General features: G+C 40.6%; 1 protein-coding gene across 2 annotated transcripts; it reads right to left on the reverse strand.

The window, feature by feature from the left end:
* Positions 1-1,146: 1,146 nt before the first annotated feature.
* On the reverse strand, positions 1,147-10,851 carry Gprc5d (G protein-coupled receptor class C group 5 member D). Of its 2 annotated transcripts, XM_046436171.2 has the most exons (4): positions 10,707-10,851; positions 8,645-9,582; positions 2,536-2,603; positions 1,147-1,422 (listed from the first exon to the last, which is right to left on the reverse strand). In XM_046436171.2, exons 2-4 carry the CDS (start codon positions 9,537-9,539, stop codon positions 1,351-1,353), a joined length of 1,035 nt encoding a protein of 344 aa, XP_046292127.1. In that variant the 5' UTR covers positions 9,540-9,582; positions 10,707-10,851; the 3' UTR covers positions 1,147-1,350. The 2 variants fall into 2 exon arrangements, with proteins under 2 accessions (XP_046292127.1, XP_046292128.1); XM_046436172.2 differs by lacking the exon at positions 2,536-2,603.
* Between the last annotated feature and the right edge of the window lie 13,041 nt (positions 10,852-23,892).

The raw sequence follows: 23,892 nt of genomic DNA on the forward strand, positions 1-23,892 counted from the left end.
AAAATAAAGAAAATGTGGTATACCCATACAGTGGAATACTATGTAACCTTAAAAAAGAAGGAAATCCTGTTACATACTGTGTCATTGATGAACTTTAAGGAAATCATGGTAAGTGAAATAAACCAGTCACAAAAGGACAAATACTGATCTTCCCTGTGAACCCTTTCCCCCTCTCTCTCTGCTTCCTGGCTGCCATGTTCTGAGATGCTTTCTTTCCTTCTTTTCTTTTATTTTTTTAAATATCTTTATTTATTTGTTTATTTTTATGTGGTGCTGAGGATCAAACCCAGTACCTCACATATTCAAGGCAAGTGCTCTACCACTGAGCTACAGTCCCAGCCCCTGAGCTGCTTTGTTCTGCCACAATCTTTTGCCATGATGCTGTGCCTCACTTCCAGGCCCAGAGTAAAGAAGCTGACTGACCGTGGGTTGAAACCTTAGAAACTGTGGGAAAATGAGACAGCAAGGAAACTAGTTGCTTGCCCAAAGTGAAGTCAGGATTTGGAACTAACCAATCTGATTTCACTGCCTGAACTTTTTAACAGCAATGCTAATTTCTGAGTTGAATAATTTTTAGATTAGAGTAGTAGAATAATCATCAGTTGTTAGTAAAAAATTCTTACAAATGATAATGTTTACTTTTGACACAGAGGAGTATGAATTGCATTTTTTAACTTACCTGTATTTTCTATAAGAAATACGCAAACTTTCGTAAAGAGAAAGCAGAAAAATTTTTTAAAAAGACAAATACTAGATGATTCTATTATGTGAGACATCTAAATCAAACTCATAGAAACAGAAAGCAGATGGTGGTGGCCAGGGCCTGGGGATATAAGATTTCAATTTTGCTAAATGAAAAAAATTCTAGAGACCTTTTATACGACAATGTGAATGTAGTTAATGCTACTGAACTGAACATCTAAATGTGGTTAAGATGGTAAATTTTGTCATGTGTTTCTTAGCATGATTAAAAATGATCAACTAGAGGACTAATCCAGCAGTTGGTTGCCATTAACACCTATACTTTGTTGCATTAGAATGGCCCTAATTTCTTTAGACCATTAACAAGGCACCACTTCTTTCCAGCATTGCTAAGAAATGGATGTTTTCAGTTTCACGAATGAAGAAAGAGACACACAGCTGAGGTACAGTGGCCAGCAAGATTGTAATTTTGCTTGAAAGGGCAGTCTTCCGATGAAGGGTCCCGATGGATGTAAAGGTCAAGGAAACACAGAAGGAAGGACGGGCCTCGGTGGGCAGCACAACTCGTTGATCTCTCCAGTGCGCTGCCAGGGCTACGTTAACCAGGACCGCCTCCTGGGTTTTCACTGCTCATGTTTCCTGTAGACTTTATAATCCTGCATCTTGCTGGGGGCTTAGAGTAGCCCGTGGGATTAAATACTCCTGTGTGAGATCAGCAGTCTGGAAAGGAAGAAATGCCATCGTCAACTTTCTGAGCCAAATAGGGGATGAAAATGTGAATGATGCCTGAAATATTATCATCTCACCATCACTTAATTCTTTGTTAATAAAAAAGAGGGAGAAATAAATACTGAGCCTACTTGTATCAGGCTACCCTCGTAGCCATTAATAAGAATCTTTTTGTAAGATTCTTGAATAGCTGATTGCTGGAAATTGAAACTCATCCAAGAAACTCTTACAGGGGATAATAAAGATTTTCTCATTGTGTAAATGCCCTCCTGAGGGTTAATTACAGCAAATGATAGATAGTCGCGTCCTGCTCCACGCGTCCTTGCAGGAAACGGCAAAGCCTCAGATAACAGACCAGAGGGATTAGCTTAGCTGGTTGCCTGGTTAAGTTCACTGAACAAGCATGACTTTCACTCTTGGATTTCTGTTGCCTCTGATCCCCATAATGCAAGAATTGTGTGCCAGTGCAGTATTTTTGGCTGTCTGCCTTTGAATGTCTTTGAGCGATCACAGCACAAATCTGAGTTACATCCAATCCACTCAGTAATGCTCCCTCTGTTTTCGCCTGAAAGGATTAAAATTGGTTCATCCATCTGGCCATCCAGATGATGGTGACAGACCTAGCCCAGTTCTTGGGGGGCAGCCTGGGCTGCCAGAGCTAGACGGTGATTCAGAGAGGCAGTTGGTGGGACTCAGGGGATAGATTTAGACAACTGATACTAAAAACGGACCCGACACTCATGCATATTTACAATCCTCTACTGACCCCAACATCAAACTCAGTCAACCTGCTCCTCTTCATCCTCATACAAGCCCTTTAAGTCCCCTGTTCTTTCCAGGGACATCCCCCTGCCTCAGAATATACCATGTCTCTTGATGGCTGTGGTGGAGGCTTGCAGAGGCTTGGGAATGGGTTAAAAGGGTACCTTGCCTCTCTCGTGCCACCCTTGAATCCAGATGGCTCTAGCTCCATGTACCTTTGGGGATGATCCTGCTCTGCCTTTCCTCTCTCAGGGCACAGCCTCTGGAGGTGAGGTCTGAAGGCTCTCCTAAGGAAGGAGTGCTTATTGTGTCCCTCTAGGTGAGTGAGACGAGCACATTTACCTGCCTCGGGATGGGAGTACCACATGAAGTTAATGCTATATCCTCCTCAGCTCCGTCACTGTCTCGGGCTGAAAGCCAAACGAGGGAAGGGCTGGGTTAGTGTCAGGGATTCGTGTGGAAATAGCACGTGAGCTGTGAGAAGCCCTGCAAAGGGCTTCCTGACCCTTTAAAAGGAATACTCCACTGAGGCTGATATTGGAAAAATTTGATGATTTAAAAAGATGCTTTAGAAGTTTATGAGGAAGGCTGTATACGGATAGCGTACATGTGTTCAGGAGAAGCACATCAGAGTTTAGAAACTGAAGGGCTGAAGAATTCTCTCACTTTCTAGAGAAAGCACTAGCCCTGGGTGAGAGTGTTTGCTCACTTAGCATTAACTGCATAACCATGGGCATCTCACTCTTGCAATAGTAACTTTAGGGTTTATTTGCTTGCAGCTTAGATTCATTTCTCAAAGCTGGACATCATAAAAAAGATCCCTAAAGACAATTCCATACTGTCACAGAATAACTACATGCACACACTTATTTGCTTAATGTCAGTCTCAACCAGACTGTAAGCTCTGTGAAGATAAACCTGTGTTTCTCCAAGCCAGGAACTTACTCCATACACATTTTTTTCCTTTAAAATTGTTTTCTTGTAGTTATAGATGGACAGCATGCCCTTATTTTATTATTTTATTTTTATGTGGTGCTAACGCTTGAACCCAGTGCCTCACACATGCTGGGCAAGCACTCTGTCACTGAGTTACAGCCCCAGCACCACATTTGTGCCTTGATGGTCACACACGTGACTGTGTCATTGTGACCACACTCAGGAGCTGTCGTGCTGAGTAGATGGATTCTGGAACAGTCCCTCACCTCTGTCACCTAGGGATAAGTTTCTTTAACCTTTCGCTGGAAAAAAATGATAATCATAATGGTAAATCATAGGGTTGTTTTGAGGATTCCACCAATTAATATATATATATATATATATATATATATATATATATATATATATATATAAAACCCTTGGATCAGAGCATGATACAAAGAAATCCCTGTCTGAGCCGTCCTTTGGATATTACTGGTGTTGCTGCTATAGTTATGGCTGACGCTCTGACGACCTTCTTCTATTGACATATTTTTTGGAGGACTGGGTGCTGTGAAGGATGAAATACTCATGTTTCCTCCAATGCAGAACAAACTGGATCCTTGGTTTAACTTTGTTCCTTGTGGCATAATAATACTCCTTCAAACTCACTCCCTTGGTAACCAAATTTAACCCGACATTCTCATCAGACTAGACCATAAATTAGAAAAGCCTAATTTTTTCAGCCAGTTATTGTTCAGGAATTGACCGAAAGGCCAATTTGATTTATATCAAACCTACAACTTCCTCATGGTGGCAAACATGAGTTCAGTAAGACCTGACATTTACATGTGGGGGAGGCAGGAAGGGACATTATAACTATCATTAAAACAAAATACAAACAAACAAACAAAAAAACAGAGCCTGGGTCTCCTAGAGGCTAAGGACCTTGTATGATCTCAAAGGTGGTAAGAGGCAGAGCTGACTGAGTCTGGAAGCCAGGGTGTGTGAGGTCTGACTCTGAGCTCTTTCTGCTGCCCTCTGCTGCTCAGGTATTAGGAATGTCATCATCCTCACCTTACCTGTCCATGACCCACTATCTTCTTCCCTGATGTAAGCTAGTTCTCTCTCTGCAACCTTCAACTCTTTTTTAAAATTTATTTTATTGACATGCGAGACTTGTACATATTGTGGATGCCATGTGATCCTTTGCATTGCCCACAAGGCATAGTGTTCAAATCCAGGGAAAGATGTGTCTCCTTTTTTTTATGTGAAAATATTTAAGTCCTCTCTTCTAGTGCCTTCCTTCCTTCCTTCCTCCCTCCCTCCCTCCCTCCCTCCCTCCCTCCTTTCTTCCTTTCAACTGGGGATTGAACCCAGGGGTGCTTAACCACTGAGCCACATCCCCAGCCCCTTTTGTATTTTATTTAGAGACAGGGTCTCAGTTGCTTAGGGCCTTGCTAAGTTGCCAAGGCTGTCTTTGAACTCTTGATCCTCCTGCCTAAGCCCCTGAAGCCACTGGGATTACAGGCATGTGCCACCATGCCTGGCTCCTTCTAATGTTTTAAAAGAATGTACAGTGTGCAGCGCCCCTCAACATGCCACAGCACACTGGAGCTCTTTGCTCCTGTCTAACTGTAGCTTAGATGGCACTGGTCAGCCTCCGTCCACCTGTGCCTCTCTCTCTCTCTCCACCTTTGGACCACTCTACTCTTAGCTTCTAACAAATAAACTTTTAAAGATCACTGTAACTCCTGAGAAAGAAATACCTGTCAAAGGACAAACAAAAATGGTATTACATGGAACCATTCTAATGGGTCTCTTTTAGTAAGGTGTGTGTGCCTTGAACACAGTGTTAAGAACTGTCAAAATGGACTACACCCAACAAAAGTCAATATTTTCTAGGAAAAAGAACCTGAAGGGCTTTGTTTTTCAGGAATTTTTTTTCTTGGTTCACCTCATTTTATACTCATTGACTCACTTTTACATTATGTAATCTCATTAGTTTTTTCTATTTTTTTTTGTAGTGCCTTCAAAAAGAACCATACTATTTTTGTCTGTAAACATTCAAACACTGCATAGTAAAATGCCCATGTGGCCAGGTGTGGTGGTGCACACCTGTAATCCCAGTGGCTTGGGAGGCTGAGGCAGAAGGATCACAAGTTCAAGGCCAGCCCTAGCAACTTAGATCCTGTCGCAAAATAAAAAAACAAAAAGGGCTGGTGATGTGGCTCATTGGATGAGTACCCTGGGTTCAATTCCTGTTATAAATAAATAAATAAATCATATAAAAAAATAAAGTAAGTAAAAAGAAATGCCCATATGTAATTCCGTTGACTATGGATGGGTCTTGCTTTTAGCAAGCTTGATATGACAATATTCTAATTGATCTAAAACAGAAAAAAAAAAGATGGCAATAATTAGAAAAGGAGCTTTCTTTCCACATAAAATATTTGATATTCTGTATTTAAGATCTTTGCAACTCAGTGAGGAGAGCAACAGATTTAGTTAATGAAGTAATTTGTTCATTTATTTTTGGAGGTTAGCTCTGCTTTATTCAGAATCAGAACTATCCCAAAATTCACCATCTTCAAGTACAAAACAAGTAACATATCCATTAACTAATGTAATTAATAAAGGGTGTGTTTAAAAAAGTGCATACTCCCATATGCATTTAGTTAGTTCATAAATGACCCAATTAAACATTAACATAATTTTGAAATGACTTATTCATTTTTTATCTTGCACTTTAAATACTTCATTTATACACACACAAACTCTTTGCCTTACTCTCAGGTATCTTCATGTTAAAGCTTCCTGTTTCTAATATGTTGAGCTTGTGAAATGCTGTGAAAGGATGTATCTATATTTTTGGCTCAAGACTCTGATGAAGAGCAACTGATCTAAAAGTTCAATCAATGCAGTTTTTAGGAAGGCATTTATAATGTAGGGCAAAGAATACTTAGGTCCATTTGTTGGTGTTCTGTAGTGACATGCCTGATTGCATTGCCACTCACCAACCAGATGTTTTTCTATCTAAGTCCATAAACCACTTCAGAGAGATAAGTCTAATCTTTTGAAAGACTTCCAGGGAAATGGAGTCCTTAATCCCCTTTGCTGATGTGTTTCAGCAAAATATTTACCATCTCTTATTTTCATATTTAGTCTAAGGCCCTCACATCTTGCTCAAACCCATTTGCACCCATCGTTTTAAGTGGATATGGAAAACAACAGACAACAGTCTCTTGGAGAGGGGTCTTCGTATTTAGGAAATTCTCTGCTGATCACCCCTTGACTTACTTTTCTTTCAGCTGAATAATCCTGGCCTCATAAACTCAGAGGTAAATCAAATAATTATGCAGCTGTAGCCACAGCTACAAACAGCATTAGTCAGAAGAGTCAAATGACAACTAACTGCACACCCCATGGGCAAGAGCAGAATGTTGTGCTTTAGTACAGAAGGGAATGGGGGACTTGGGTAGTCCATGACAGAAACACATCAAGCTCAACACTGCCCTGTCAGTTTCCTCCTCTTAACCCTTCTACACAGTCTTTTGCTGTAACCCTTTAATCATCCTTGTGGTTTTCCATAGAGCCTCCCTAAGTTCCCCACACTTCTCATTAGTGGATCCCAGGCCTGAAATGGGTATTCTTGCTGACCAGTGCTGTGGATGAGGGCACGTTGTTCTTGCCAGCTGCATGTCTGTTTACATAGACCTGAGATTGTTTTCAGCAAATAGAAACAGCTGCTTTCTCAATGTGGGTTCATGACCCAGGGTAACACTCAGGATTTTTCAAGTTAATGTTACTATGATCTTAATTAGTCTGTTTGTATGTATTTCCTAGCCAGCTGTAATCCTGCACTTTTGATTGAGTTTTAATTATTCTTTGAATTTTTTATCTTTGCACTTATTTCCAGGTGACCCTGAAGTCGTGGAGAGCAATATATATTTTACACGATTGATAGACACTCCTCCCTGCACCTACCCAAATATCAAACTATTTTGGCAATGACTATAATGACAGGCTATTTTCTGGTTTTCTAACTTTGTTGGGTAATAGGTTAGTGTCAGGAAATTTGCAAGCCCTCACTCTTCAACCAAGACACTCCTTAGAGCATTTTAAACATGTGCCCAGTGTTTTGGGGATGGAATATTGAACATTAAGAGGGTGTTTTGGGTTATTGTGAAACTATAGGAACTTTCTCTCCAACTTTCATTTCCTGGAAACACGCAACAACAAAAGCAAACACAACAACTTTTATCTTCTGGTAAGAACTATGAAAAGAATTTTCAAGAAAGCTGGGCTCTGCAATTCTGCCAGAAACCCCAGTGATCTGATTATGCATCATCAGCAAGCAGTGAAAAAATTTATAGGAAGGATGTATAGTGTCCGTTTCCGACTCTTGGTCAATTGAACAGAAAAGAATTAATGGGTGCATTTATCTAAACAGGATTCAGTTTGAATATGCAATTAGCCATAGATTACAGCTCAAAAAAATATATGCACTTAAAAGGAAAGCGAATGTTGATTTTTTGAGCCTGGAGAACATTATGTATGCTATATATATGTGTGTATATAAAATAACATCATTATACATTAGAAATAAAATGTGAGAAATCAGTTGCCTATTAAGACACAAAATTATGCAAAACTATGATATTGGATTATGAAAAATAGGCCAGATCTTTCAGAAAAGGAATTGATGAGTTTTGATATATTTCCAGATAATTAAATTTAGCCACTATTTCCCTCATGTTGCTAGGGACCAAGCATCTTTGTTGTCACGGATAATAAATTTTATTCCTTAACAAAACATTCAGATGTCTTGGTATTACATAACGATAAAAATATGACTATAAAATTGTTATAAAAATGTTGCATAAGCAACTTGCTTTATGTCTACTAATGATCATACATCTGAACCTTTTCTCGGAATTTAGATTAAATGCCTCTTCCTATTGCTTTCTGTGAACCTTGAAAGACTGTAAACAGCAAATGTTTTGAAAAGTAGAAATCCAGAAGCTACAGGGTTTTGTGACTTTTATGAGTGGTAAGTCCAACAAGTCAGTTTAAGATTATGTTTGGGCAAACTAGCTTTGAGACTCAAATTTTAAAAATGCAAATCACTCTTGCCAGGATTGATTTTTGTCCTCCACAGCCAACACATCTGGACTTAGCATTTGATGTTATACGACTGCATAGTCCAAGCCTCATCTGGATCTGGTTAACTCGTTTTATAGAGGATGCCTTGCTTTACCCAGCTCGAGCACTCAGAGTGACACCTTCATTATTTAGGGCCTTTGATGTGTTAGGGTCTTGTTTCTCTCCTCATGAAGTTCTAAGTTTAAAAGAACGAAGTTTTCATAAAAATTTAACCATGATTCTGGTAGTCTTAATCTCTATATCGGAACAACGAAATCACCCACCAAAAAGCTAACCATTCCCTTTGGATCCCTCTGGGTTCTTCCTGTTGCTCTGTTTCTCTCCTATTTCTCCCAAAGACCCTCCCTGCCCCCAAGACCGCGGGAAGTACCTCTGGAGTGCTCCTGGGTCTCCGCTCTGAAGTTGCGCTGGTAGACTGGGACTGCGCAGGCGTTGCCTTGTGAAGGGCAGTCCTGCTTATAGGATCTGCAGAGAATGCAGAGCTCAGGTATGATGTACAACAGCAGGAAAACCCACGCATTGGTGACCAGGCCAATGCAGATGACTGCGTCGTCCCACTGGGGCTGTCGCTGGAGCTGTGGGTTGCCTTTCAACAGCATGGAGATCCACACCACCCAGATAATGGTGGAGATGAGTACAGTGACGAAGATAAACTTTCCATGCTGCTTCCAGTTCTCACATGGGCCACAGAATGTGGCTTTGGAGACAAAAAATGTGAGGGCCATCAGGAAGAGGACATAGACCAGGAGGACAACAAAGTCCACATTGAGCTGACAGGGTGTCATGTGCAAAAACATCATGCATCTACTTGTCATGAGAGTCACATACTCAATGGCAATAATGACCTGCAACAGACTGAGAGCAATAGCAATGCCCAGAATCGTTGTCCAACAGAAGGAAACTCTACCCCGGACCAGCTTCACCAGGTTGGAGGCATGAGCCAAGAGGCATGAGAAACAGAGGGCAAAGAGAACCCCAAAGAGAAAAAAGCGTACAGGAGCAGTTTTTTCATTGAGCTGGATGATGAAGGCGAAAGCAAGTCCAAAGAGTCCCAGCACACCCAGGAGGAAGAGGATCTGTGTGGGGAGAACATTCCACTGGCTGCAGTCTCGAACCTTTCTCAAGAGGAAGAGAAATGCCAAGAGTAGAATCACCGTGATTATTATGCCAATTATTGCCAAGGACTCCAGAACAATGCCCCATGGCCCCTCATTGTCACAGAGGAAATAATAGTCTCCACTGGAGTCCATGCAGTCTTGATACATGGTGACTTATATGAGGACCTCACAAGAATGGTCTTCTGGTCCCCTGCGAGGGGGGAAAAAAAAAAGATGGGACAAACTTAAGATTTCACATGTATTTACATTGGGGGTCCTATAGAGGGCACCATAGAGTCTCACATTCCAAATGAAGACGCACGGGCATATGAAAAAAATGGCTGTACCAAATTGTCATGCAGACACTGGAGAGGACTCCAATTATATTTTGTTTGATTCCTGATACTTTTCTAAATGCTAAGCTTCCTTGGCGGTGGATGATGGTGGATGGGGATGGGCATATTGGTATGAATCAGATACATACCAATATGGTCTATAGGGATGGGAAATGCTGTCACAAATATTACCCCCTATCGCTGTGACAGTTGTTTAGAGGATGTTAAGAAAGGAGATGAGAAAGCCAATCTAAACCTCTCAAAACTATCTTAGCTCCATCCTTCTCTGGGAAAAGCAGAACAGACTACACTTGGAGGCTCCAGATCATTCATCAATTTTTGCATCACAATTTCTAAGGCTTTTTGAACATAAATATGGGGTCTTTTTCATGAAATATGGTATGTGACAATTTGCCTGACTGATGGAATTCCAGCTATATCAGGTTCCCTAACAAAGACTGCCAACACAAACCCTTTTAAGACCCAAGTTTTTAATGCAAATAGTTCAATAGCACAGGTGCATTAAAATAGGTTAATATTTGTTGCTCAATTTAAGTTTTTATTGGTGTTCCACATCTGGAACGATGGGATAGAATGGGCTTAATGCATCATTGGATTATTCTAAACACTGATGCACTGCTTGAAGGAGACAGGTGGATGATTTCCCTCAGTAATTTTAATGACTGTTTGTTCTTTCAGTTCAAGTCAATCCAATGCACCAGATTATTATTAAACACCTGCTATTTGTTCATCAAAGAATTACACAAAATTGTCCCTTCTTTCAAATAATTTTTTGAATAGTTTAGTTCCAAAGCCCATGTCTTGACTGAGGTGATCTAGGGGGAAAAAACCCTTCATATTCATTTGGGGGAAAAACAAAACAAAAGACACCTTGCAATCAAATATTGCTAGCCCTATTCTTCAGCAGTTATTCCCCAACCAGATGGCCACAGTGCTTCTGGTTTATAGTAGATGGTATGACCCCTTAATTCCGACTTACCTCCTCTGTGTCCCCTCTGGAAGCTGAGGCTGTAGTGGTGGTGAGGTTGTTACTGCAAATGAGTAAGAAGGAGACAACCTCAGCTTCTTTAATCTCTTCCCAAATGGGCGGAAGGACTGTAGGCCCTCACTCAGGTTCCTACAGTGCCTATAAAAAGAACCGGAAGGACAGAAAGACACACCTATTCCAGTTTCACAGCAACTTTTCTACACAGATCTCTTAGGTGAGAACAATTATTTTTCATTCTACTGTCGACCAGGGGCAACTTGGTCTCAAGACAGCATGGAGTCCATGCAGTCTTGATACATGGTGACTTATATGAGGACCCACACTCCCTGAAGGGGGTGTGAATGTAGGAAACTGCTTCTTCACATATATTCCAGTGTATTCAGGAAGCCACAGGAGGCCCTCAACTGGCCTCGTACGAGGAGACTTTATTCTTCTTCTGACCTATTCTCTAGAGCCATTTCCAGAGATTTCCTTACCTCTTGATTTTAATCATAAGATGCAAAAGAGCATCCATTCAACAGTAACAAGATTATTATTACTGGACCAGAAGGAAGAGTAACTTTTTCTACCTCTGGCATGCAAATGGCTAATGGTAGGTAAATTTGTGAATTAGGGGAAATTTATTTTGCCTATACTACTCTCTTTTTCTCTCTTGGAAATCCTTCCTATGGCCGTGGAGGTCCATCAAGGATGGGCCCTTACCTGGACCAGCCATTCCTAATACTGCTCAAGGCTTTGTCTATAATTTCCCTCCATCCTTCCCTCCTCACCTCCATAAGTCTTTCTTGCTCTGGGTCTCACTCCATGGGGACATTCCTAGGTCCTGAGATGAAAGAATTCACAATTAAAGGTCACCAGCCAATACTGAAATTACATATTTCTTTTTTTCCTGTGGTGACATATGATAAAGCACATAGTATAGTATCTAGCCTGTACCAAGTGTACCTTTCTAAATTTAGAAGCAAGCATGCTTCTTTTTCTGAATGTCTGCATTTTGACACGACTCTGAAGACCCCAAGTCAGTGCTTGTTTCGTTTGGTTTCAAGGTACTTTATGACCTGGCTCTACCTTTCATATTTGTTTCTGAATTCCAGACCTGAGGATTTAGCCAGGTTGGTTTTCCCAAAGCATCCCAAAGAAATAAGCTCCCATCTGCTCAACTCCACTTAGATGTCGCTGTCTTCGTCCCTTTGGCCCTGATTCTGATCCAAATGCTTTCCCTACCTCTAAGGTCCAGTTCATCCTATCTCCTAGGCTCTTCCTTCCTTCCCTGGTCATTCTAGCACTCACTGATCACCTTCCACCAGGACTGTACAAGACTTGGGGTCGATACCATTCAAAATTATAGAAATCCTATTTTCTGTTGTTAATTTATCAATAACATTAATTAGGAAATGACAAGTAGAAATAAATGAATAATTATAAATAATAAATTTAGCAACTTACTTTATTTGTATGAATCTCCTTTAATTGGTTAGATTAATAGCTGCTTGGAAGAGGGTCAGTTTTCACATTTTTTGCACCTATAGCACCCGGCCCCATGCAGAGAACCTCTTAGGTGACTAACCATTCTAACTGAATGGTGAACTAAATGATTCTAATGATAAAAGCACCTGCCAGAAGATACTTTTGAGCACTTTTGGTTTTTCATTAGATGCTTTTTAGTGGAAACCACCTGTAAAGAAGTCAGGACCTTAGAACCGTGATCAACTCATTCTGAAGTGCTCTTCTCTCTTTAGAGACTCCTTAACTTGAAAAAGCTTTTTTTTTTTTTTTCCTTCTTTAAGAGAAGAAAAGTTTAGGGATGGGAGTGCTTCCCCTTCTTTGCTTTGGGCATCACTGTTGTCTGTCTGAAGCTGTAAGTCTACAGCTTACATGAAAGGTCAAGGGATTTCCAGGAGGAGGAGATGTGACATCCATGAGAATTCATGTCAAGAGCCTAGTGAGTGGTTAAATTTCTGTCGGTAGACCAACAGGAGGGTTTTCCATCTTCCAAGAGAACTATTTTGGTGACCCCCTTCACCTCATACCCACTTCCTGCTTGTTAGTCAGGTCATCCCTCTTTGTTGTAAGAGATTCTTCCTGACCTCCAGATGGCTTGAGGCAGGTGAATTAGTGGGTTAATGACCACAAAGCCCTTTGAGCACCTTAGATAAAAGGACCTGGCTCAGGTATTAATTACTGTTGTTTTATAATCTAAGGTGATAGAATTAATGCATCTGCTGCTAGACCTGAAGGATATGAGGGCCCATTTTGCCTACACACATCCAAATTACTCACACCTCCTTTCTTTTGGCTTCTATGCAGCAACATCAGAACCAACAGCTCAGATATGGCTTTGATGAATCAAAATACATTGGTTACAATGAGTCCTTTAAAAATGGAGGTAAAACAGCCAAGAGGCCAAACTCCTTTTGCCAAACACCTATTTGTCTCTCTGTCACAGAAATAGAACTGGAAGGAATGTTAGAGCTCATCTAGCCTAGCCCTTTCATTAATAATGAGGAAACCAACATTATAGCGAGGAATTTCATCATAATGAAGCAGAGGCCAGGAGAGTTGAAGGCATAGGATGTTAGAGAGGACAGCCAGGGTTGTCTGGCTCCTATCCACATTCTTGCCTCCGTACCAGGCTGCCTCTCCTGACACATCCACCTCATAGGACAGGCCCTTAGAGAGACATGAGCCTTTAGATGAGACTCATGGGTCATGATCAGAAAGAGAGAAGAAAGTACTAAAATATGAGAGTACATTGTATCCTTCATCCTGCAGCTATGCCTGGCTGTGTGGGGACAGGCAAGGACGAGGGAGATCTTGGCCAGGAAGGGACCTCTGTTCTTTCACACACTGATATCCCCAGGGCTGGCTTCATGGGGTGCAACCTGTGTTGTTATACAGAGCCCCCACTCAGTAGGGCCCTGTGCTTAGAGTTCAATGGTGGTCACCATATTGAAATTCTTTGTAATTTTATCTTTGAATTTGTATTCGGTAAATGAAGTGGGATGGGCCAAAGCATTCCGAATGTCTTAGAGCTTTCACTCAAACACAGTCCTGTCTCCCATGGCCTCCTTGCCTCTCAGAGACAGGCTGTTGACCACCCAATCTATGCCACCACTTAGTGCCCTGGGTCACCTGGCCTCCCCATTTCTGCTACTACCTATGACTGTTGCTGCCCCTCACTGGACTCACCTGTGTGCCATGATTAAGTCTGTGGGCCCTTGGAAAGGGGAACTGATTTACCTACCTTCAGGCAGGGCTTCACATTTTCATTTTACATTGGGCCCCAGAAATTATGATGCTCTGGACATCTCATTCAATTTTTATTTTTTTGGTATATGACAGATAATTTGATCAATTGTATAAAGGTTGCATACATTGTATAGTCTAATTGTATTAATTATATAATGTGCAGTTAGCTGTGAAGTCCTAGAGCAACTGGACTGGACTAGCAAATTGTCAAGACTCTCAAATGAGTGTCATTTATAAATGTCAGGGTATTTTTTTTAAAAAGAAGTTATTCTACATTTCCCCCTCTGGTTTGTGACTATTATACCATTTCAAGTGAACTGGTATACATTTTCTTATACAGATTTTTTTATTATTGGGAGAAAGCAGATGAATGAAATAGATAGAGGTATGTTCAAGTTCAACTGTTGCAACTGGAGGTATACATCTGACACTGCTGAAAAAAATGTTGACTCTAGTGAAATTTTAAATTTTATTTGAGTTACATTCTAAAAAGGAAAAAGTAGATATAGGACCTTATAGTGAAGATTATTTAGATGTGATTTTATAAAATATGCAAGGCTTAACAAAAATGACAGACTCAATGTCATTTATAATAAAATTCTTGAAAGCATAAAACCTCCAAAATAAAAACACACCTGGGGAAAATATGATATTCTTTCAAAGAGCATCTCAATATTTCCAAAGGAAAATTATATACATTTATTAATAATTTCTAAGTTGTCAGCCACTATCGATGTAAGTGCCTTATAATTATCTATTTAGTTGTGTAACAGGTGGCAAAAATAAAAACAGGTTATGTAGCTGCCAAAAATTATTCTTCCAGGATGTATGGAATGGTACATATGAATTTTGATGATAAAATGATAAATCATCAGATAAATTAAATAGTATACCATAATATCTCAGCAAATCCGTATTATAGTTAGTTGAAAAGAGACAATGTTTTTAATACAGTTATAGTCTGGTAAAGATTTCATAGTTAAATTTGGAGAAAGCACTAATGATTCAGGTTTCCAATCCTTATAGTCTGATCAGATCTGAGTGAAAAGACAATTTTGACAGAGATTTTGTTGCATTGCTTAAATTTAATTTTATACACAACTAGATTAGCTATACTTTCCTAGCTATAAAAATATATTATTGCTGGGTGTGGTGGTGCATGCCTGTAATCCCAGCAGCACAGGAGGCTGAGGCAGGAGGATTGTGAGTTCAAAGCCAGCATCAGCAAAAAGCAAGGTGCTAAGCAACTCAGTGAGACCCTGTCTCTTAATAAAATACAAAATAGGGCTGGGGATGTGGATCGGGTGCCCCTGAATTCAATCCCTGGTACAAAAAAAAAAAAAAAAAAAAAAGAAAAGAAAAAAAATGTATATATGTTATTGACTTGGGAATTATAACTAAAAAACACTGTAAGGAAACTTCAAGTGTGGGTAACAAATATGACCAAAAACATGTCAGAGAATTAAAAACTATTTAAAAATCACTAACACTCATGGTTCATTTGTCATCAGACGTTGACACCAAAAGAAATTCTATTGAACTTCATGGGTTTATTGAAATCAAGTAAGATTCTAGTAAACAAAACTTGTAGAAATCATTTGTTCAGATGTCAGAGCTGACCACATCCACTTACCATAATAGTCAAATTCCTGGTTGCCATGAGGGAAAATACTATGCTAGGAAAAGTATACAGATTCAGAAATAAGATTTACATTTTTTTGAATTGAAAAATGATCTCACTTGATAAATATTTTTGGACATAGTATCTGGGTAATAAATTGCATATTTAGCTGATTTGGGAGCATTCTTCATCAAAATTTAAATTAGGGGAGAAAAGTATGATTCATTTTAATATGTCAAAACACATTTGAGGATTCCAAAAGTCCTAAAAGTTTTAAAAGATGGCTATAATTATCTGACATTCTTCCCATCAAGAGGTGGGGTCTAATTCCCCTCCACTTGAACCTAGGATGGCTTTAGTGAGTCTCTTGTAGCCCATAAAACGCAGTGGGAGTATGATGTGTGAATTCCAAGGCGAGGTCAAAATTAGCTTTGCAGCATCTGTTTTGGTCTCTTGGAATACTTGGTTACCAAATGCTCTCTCCAGAGACACAGCTGCTGTGCTCTGAAAATTACAAGCCACACAAGAAACCACATGTAGGTTTTCTGGTCAACATACCACCTGAGCCTGAAGCCCAGACTTCCAGCTATTGCCATGAAAGCAACAGCCATATGCATGGAAAGCCATGTAGGACTGACCCTTTTGTTCCAGTTGTTTAGTTGAATCTCTGTGGAACAGAATCATGTACATCTCTTGTGAAATAATTATTTGCATTGTTATAGGTTTTCTACATGCTAACTTTTTATTTCTGCAGAGTTTGTCAGAGCCAAAGGCACATAGCCCTATAGGGTCAGATAAACCCAGAGACACCAGCATTCCTCCGAAAGGATGTGCATTCCAAAGTCTTAAAATTGTCCCTATAAATGTAATAATTATAACTTTTCTGTGTTCCCAACACTGTTGCAACCTATAGAAGGGAACATTGTAAAATCAGTTTGAATGAAATAAAATTAGAGATATTGTTATATTTTACTTTTTTCTCAAGGTCACAATGATTATTTTTTAGAAGAAAATCTGAAGCTTGAAAGAAAATATCTTTCCTTTTCAAAATTCTGAATCAGTCATTTAATTAAACTTCATGAAGAAAGAAGAGAATAGTGACTGTCATTAATTGTACTGAAGAATGATTAAAAGCATTATGCATATTTTTGGATTAATATTCAAGAAAGACTTCCAGGGCTGCTGACATTACTAATATATTGCTATTGTTAACAATCACAATGTGAGTGTATGAATTTTGGGGTAACAGCTTGGATTGGATTTTCAAAAGGAAAGAACTAGGTTGAACAATGTCCTATACATACATGTATATTGACTTGTCCCCAGGTATTCCATTGGAATAAATTTATAAACAGGTTCATTCTCTAAGTAAAAATTATGTCTAAATTTTTGTTTGGTGTTAGAATCTGGAATCAACTTAAGCACGGATACATTTTGAGAAATGAACCCATAGGCACTTTCATCATTGTACAAACATCATACAGTGCACTTACACAAACCAAAATGGCTAAGACTGTATTTTGGATTTTTTATAAAATATATAAGTATCTATAAAATAATGTTTGATGTTAATTTTTCTATGCATTAACTTTACCATTGGTAGGAATAGTAAATATTGTTCCATAAAATTTTTGAGTGTAAAATGTATTTCTGACTGGGCTTGGAACAAAAGAAAAGTTTGAAAATACTAGTGTCGGGCTGGGGATGTGGCTCAAGCTGTAGTGCGCTTGCCTGGCATGCGTGCGGACCAGGTTCGATCCTCAGCACCACATACAGACAAAGATGTTGTGTCCGCCGAAAACTAAAAAGTAAATATTAAAATTCTCTCTCTCTCTTTAAAAAAAAAAAAAGATTAAAAAAAAAAAAAGAAAATACTAGTGTCATCAAATGAGCAGTGGAGTCTGACTTGGGTTTGGACCTCTGCTACTAACTGGCTCTCTGATCTTGGTAAAGTTTCTTCATCTCTTTGAACTTAAATGTTTCTTCTTCCCCATGCTATATTTACATAAGTGAAAATTATCAATGATTTTATTGATCATTTGTTCTGAACTCAGTTACAGGGTTTTGAAAGCATAAACTGTATCAAAGGTTAAATAAGACTATTTAATGCTAACAATTTTGAAGGTCTTTTAAACTGCAATTATCAACATACAAACTGTTATATTAAATTCAAGTGTTAGATTTACATATTAGAGTAGTTCATTTATTTACTCTTAGACCTTCTTCCTAGACATGTATTGTGAGTGTTAATTCATTCATTTGCTCATTCATTCTTTTAATGACTTTTTTGAGCATCTATTTTGTGCTAGGTTCTTGTTGCACTTGAGCTACCACAGTGAACAAGACTCAGGTCCCACTACCCAAACTCAAGTTGCTTATCAACTGGGACAGGGAAGGGGGTAAGCAAGTAAGGAAGATATCAGTAGCTTTTCAGCAAATGTCCTGTAGGTGCACAGAAAAGGGGCTCAGAGAAGACCTTTCAGAGGAAGAGATGTGTAAGCTACATGAAGTGAGGGGTAAGAGTGATCCAGAGGAGAAAACAGCCTGCACAAAGGTCAAGGTGAGGCCGGCCACAGCCTCTTTTCCAAATGCAGGTAGGCAAGTCCTGGGAGCAGGAATAGTGAGAGGGGAGGAGGGTCCCCTGTCTGATCACCCAGGGCCTGGTGTGCTATATTAAGGAGTATGAATATTATTCTGAAAGTAATTTAATTTGCTACATTTAATTTACAAATTGCATTGTATTTAATATTCATTCATGTATTCAACACATCTTTCAGGAATGTTCATAATACTCATTATACTAAATGCTATAAGTTCAGTGATGAACAAAGCAGACATGGTTTTTGTCCCCAGTGAGCTTACAGTTTGGTGGGAGAGCAGCTAACAGAACAGCAAATAAAACATACTTATATAATTATTGAAAGTGGAAAGTGCTATAACAGATATTGTGGCAGAGGATAATGGAGTTGGGTCCCTTTATTAGGGTGGGTTAGGATGGGTTAGGAAGGTCTCTCTTAGAAGGCACCATTCAAGCTGAGACCCAAAGGATAGGAAAACATGCAGAGTGGGAGGAAGAGCATTCCAGGTGGGGAGGTCAAGGTAAATGGGAGCGCTAAGATGCCAAAGAGCATAGTGTGTATGAGAAACTGAAGTCCTTTGTATCTGCAGCAAGAAGGGGAACAGCAAAGGATGACAGAGGAGTTGGAAGTAGGCCTTGATGATTCAGGGACTAGAGACCCCAGAAATGTAGTCTGATGCAAAAATACCAAGAAGGAACATCAAGCAGGGAAGTGACATGATCCAGCTTATGTTGTGAAAGGATCAGTTTGGCTGTAGACTGTCAAATGTACTAAGGGACACCAGGTATTGGGAACAGAGTAGAAAAGACCAGGGTAAAAAGCAGGAGACCCTCTTTGGTCCAGGAGAGATGTAACAGTGGCTGTTAGTTCTCCAGGGTTGGGTGGGGGGGGGTGGAGAGAGCTGGTGAGATTCAAGAGACACTTTGGAGGTGGAATATGGGTCTTCTTGGTTATGGGAGATAGAATGAAGACAAACGGCCCTGATAGCCCCAAACCTGCTCCACCAGGAGCCCTTCACATCTCAGTTGAGAGCAAATCCATCCTCTAGTTGCTGAAACCAAAAGTTTTGGAGTCCCCTTGATTCCAGAGGTCTTTCATAGCCCACATATAGTCTATCAGGAGATCTTGTCAGTCTACCTTCCAGATATAAATGCATTCTGATCACTTCCCACCACTTCAGCATCACCATCAGGGTCTTGGTGGCCCTCATCTCTTGTCATCTCTCATCTGCTTTACTACACAGCTCCTGAATGCTCATCTGCTTCTGATCTGTCCAATCCCAAACCTGCACCTCTTCAAAAACTTTTTTGTCAGTACTGGGGATTGAACCAAGGGCTCTCTAACTGTGAGCTAGATCCCCAGCTGTTTTTCTTTTTTCTTTACTATGTATTTTTTAGTTATAGATGGACATAATATCTTTATTTTATTTTATTTTTTATGTGGTACTGAGGATCAAATCCCATGATTCACACATGCTAGGTGATCACTCAACCTTTGAGCCACAACCCCAGCCCCTTTATTTTTTCTTTTCAGACAGGGTTTCCATAGTTGTTGTCCAGGCTGGACTTGAACTTGCAACCTTCCTACCTCAGCCTCCTGAGTCTCAGGGATCACAGGAGTGCACCATCACACCTGGCAAGCTTGCACCCCTTTATAGTGAGTCATCAGTACAGCAGTCAGGGGGATTTGTTTTTAAGTTGAGTTTGATAATATCACTCTTCTAAGCATATGGAAATGGTAGGAGACCCTCAATGTTACACAAGATTACATATAAGAGGTTGTGAGGGGAAAGGGGCGGGGAAACAAGGGAGAGAATTGAACAACAGCAGATGAGGTAGAGAGCGAAGATGGGAGGGGAGGGGAGGGGGGATAGTAGAGGATAAGAAAGATAGCAGAATACAACAGTCACTAGTATGGCAATATGTAAAAACGTGAATGTGTAACCGATGTGATTCTGCAATCTGTATACGGGGTAAAAATGGGAGTTCATAACCCACTTGAATCAAATGTATGAAATATGATATGTCAAGAGCTTTGTAATGCTTTGAACAACCAATAATAAAAAAAAAAAGAACCTGTGCACTGGTGGTTTCCTCCGCCAGGAATGTGCTTCCCCAGATATCTCTCTGGCTAACTCAGGCCCTACCTTCCAGCCTTCCTTCTCTATGAGGCCTTCCCTGACCACATTAGCAAAGACTTCACACCTTCCTCTCACACTGCACTCCGCAACACTGCCTGTTCACTTTATCCTGCTCTGCTTTTAAATTTGTCCTCACAGTTATTACTTTCTAAACCATAATGTAATATGCCATTTATATACTTATTATTCACTAGCCATCTCCCCTACTCTACAGGAGTGAGGATGCTATTTTTTCTCTGATATATCTACTTGCCTGTAACAGGGCTTGGTATGCAGATGGTCCCCATAAAGGTTTGTGAAGTAAATGAATGATAAGGAATCAAGATTGTGTTAAGCCAGAGGAAGGAACCAAATACAATAAACAAGGTACAGGCTAAAGTATGGTTAACAGGGAAGAAGTTGCCGGGCATGATGGGGCATGCCTATAATCCCAGTGACTCAGGAGGTTGAAGTAGGAGGATTGCAAGTTCAAAGCCAGCTTCAGAAACTTAGCAAGGCCTTAAGTAACTTAGTGAGAGCCTGTCTCAAAATAAAACAAAAAGGGCTGGGGATATGGCTCATTGGTTGAACACCCCTGGATTCAATTTCTGATGCCAAACAAAACAAAACAAAACAAAACAAACAAACAAACAAACAAACACAGGGAAGAATTTTAAGCGAGGATTGGTCAAATGCATGTGGTATCCCATATTCTCACTTCTGCCTGGAAGCTTTGTTGGGGTTTGTGTTCCAGGAGGGGGTCCTCACTCTTGCCCACCACCCATCCTTCCATTTTACATAAGAGAAGTTAGGAGAAGTCAGAAAACTTGCTGGATGATCAAGAAGAAATGGGACTTTCCAAGGGAAAGATGGTCTTGTGACTGGAGGAACATCTGGTCTCAGACTGTAGGTACCAGGGGAGAAGGACACCATAGGGCATCAACAAACAAGGGAGATTAATCTTTCTCAGACTGATCTCCAGTTTTTTGGTTTGAGCAGTAGGTAAATGGTGGTATGATTTAGAGACAAGGAAGATGGAGGGGTAAAAGGTTTTGGGGGTTGGGAGGGTGAGAATCAAGAGTTTAGTTTTGGCCATGGTAACTTTACGATATGTGACTTAGTTGTGCAAGTAAGTCAAAGTAGGTCATTGGACATATGCTTCTGGCGATTTTAGATTTATTTCTGCATTTTATACCTTTCTCTTACAATTCACAGGTATAAAAGGAGGAGCATAAGGGAGAATGAGAGATCTGGGTCAAATGATATGGAGTAGCCATGCAACCTGATAAAGACCAGTGTGTGCTGGACCTTGAATGATGATTGATTTCAGAAAGTAAATATCAACAAATGGAATAAGTGAAAGAAAAGGATACAAGAGCTTTGTGTGTAAAGTAATCTGTAAGGTAATTTATGAAGGTAATGAGAGGGCTGGAGTGTACTGGAAAGATCTCCTGGGGGATTTATTTCTTACTTTCTTTTTTTGGTTCTAATTGGAGAGACATGAGTGTGATTTCTTGTTGAGAGGAAAGAACGAGGGATGGGGGAGAGATTGAAACCTCAAGGACAGAATAGATGAAAAAGTAGGAGATAGGGACCTGGTTCCCAGTACAGGTGACAAGATTAAACTTAGATGGGATACCTAATCCCCTGGAGGGGGAAAAAGTCAAGATGGTGTTTTCCAGTAGCCAATAAGCTTCACCTGAGGATTAAATTGACCCCACTTCCTCCATGGGGCCTTATGAATACTCCAAGTGCTGCAGGTTTCATTTGGTTCTTAGAACAATTGAGAATTTGCTAGACTCCACCTCTAGTGTTATCACTACCTGTCTCCATACAATACACTCGGTCCACCTGAAAAACACCTGGATGAATCCACAATCTGATAACCTATAAGAAAGGACTCAAAGGATGCTGAGAGCCATAGCCAAGTAGGAATGACGCTTGGCATTTTTGGTTGAAAGGTGACGCCAGCAAGCCATTAAGATGATATGATTATGTTGGATCTGCATTCAATTGGATATTAGACCCCTGCTGTCCGCCTCGGCCTGCTAGTTTGGAGCTCTAGCGGGACTCCCGGAGAGTTCCCATTGGTTGGGGAAATGAGGTAGGAGGGATTTCCGGAGGAGGGATTTTCCTGCTAGAGTGGCTCGTGATTTTAATGCCGCAGTCTGGCTGGGCACAAAATCACGAGCCACTCAAGCAGGAACAAACTTTATTTCTGAAACTCCCGCCAATGCCATGCATGCTCCCGGGAAAAATGCCGAACCACACATGCGGCGTTCTCCCGGGCCACACTACTCCAACAGGAAAATCCCTCCTCCGGAAATCCCTCCTACCACATTTCCCCAACCAATGGAAACTCTCCGGGAGTCCCACTAGAGCTCCAAACTAGCAGGCCGAGGCGGACAGCAGGGGTCTAATATCCAATTGAATGCAGATCTTAACATAATCATATCATCTCAATGTCTTGCTGGCGTCACCTTTCAACCAAAAATGCCAAGCGTCATTCCTACTTGGCTATGGCTCTCAGCAAAAGGAGGGAGGGGTAAGGACTATTAGCTGAATTTTAATCAACAGGCAGAGGCAGAGGCACAAGATGAGGCTGCTGATTGGATAAGTGGCAGAGAGGTTGCTCCTGGGTGTCTGTGCTGCTTCTGGAGTCTTGAGTGCATGGAGTTCTTCCTCTCCATCCCAGGCAGTGGCATAAACTCTAGGGACACAGGGATTATATTATCAGCACTTTGGCTGAGCCACAGAGTAAATACTACAGGGAGGAGGAAGCATCCACCCAGCACACTCACTGGGGATGTACACCCTCTGCCTTTCGTGCCAGCCAGGGAAAGCAGACACTGAACCGAGTATATAGTGTTGCACTGCAGAATGGCCAAGAGCCTGGGCTCTGGAGTTAAAACTGCCACAGTTCAAAGTCTGGCTCTGTCACAAATCATCTGATGGACTGGAGCTACTGATGAACCTCCCTGAGCTGCCTAGTTCATCTGTGAGAGGGGTAAAAGTCACAGAAGTAGTGACTGGTAACATAGGTAATTCATGTAACTGGTTTGCAGAGTGACTGACATGGTGAATGCTCAATGCTAGCTATTGATAGCTCTTATTTTTAAAATTCTAACCAATCTACATGAATAAAACTGAGCATCTTCTATGTACATCTCCTTAAGCAATGGATGTTAAGTGGGGGTCATAAATCACAGAAAAGAAAGGTATTACTGCAAGGATCAGGGAAGAATTCAAAGATGCTAGCACTGGACTTGAGGAATGGGGAGAGGATTCTAGGTATAGGAGCAGATTGAACGAAGGCATGCAGAAGGGAATGGGGTGGGAGAACCCTACGGGTAACAGCAATTATCCCAATGCCACTGGAGGACAAGGAACCCTGGAGAGAGGAAGAATCATCATATAGGAAGAAGCTGGGGTCTGAGCAGCTACAAAATGACTTTTTGATGAGAGTCTAGTTGATTGATGATAAAGAAGAGATAAGAGGTGGTTTTACCAATTGTCACCACACTGCAGTCCACTCTGCATTGACCTCACCTGGTTTGGTTCTTAATTTTGCATTGATGGCTATGTTGTTTGGGTTGGTGCATGAAATTC

This window comes from Marmota monax, unplaced genomic scaffold (assembly GCF_021218885.2).
Source record: "Marmota monax isolate L192 unplaced genomic scaffold, Marmota_monax_Labrador192_F-V1.1 WCK01_AAM20220418_F8-fsc00012, whole genome shotgun sequence".
NCBI lineage: Eukaryota > Metazoa > Chordata > Mammalia > Rodentia > Sciuridae > Marmota > Marmota monax.

What these genes read in the sequence shown, in the direction of transcription:
- Gprc5d (XM_046436171.2), bottom strand. Translation starts at nt 9,539, where the DNA reads ATGTATCAAGACTGCATGGACTCCAGTGGAGACTATTATTTCCTCTGT. An exon ending in GACCCAGGAGCACTCCAGAG is followed by an intron (nt 2,604 to 8,644) that starts GTACTTCCCGCG and finishes TTTGGCTTTCAG; the next exon opens with CCCGAGACAGTGACGGAGCT. An exon ending in GTACTCCCATCCCGAGGCAG is followed by an intron (nt 1,423 to 2,535) that starts GTAAATGTGCTC and finishes CTTCCTTTCCAG; the next exon opens with ACTGCTGATCTCACACAGGA.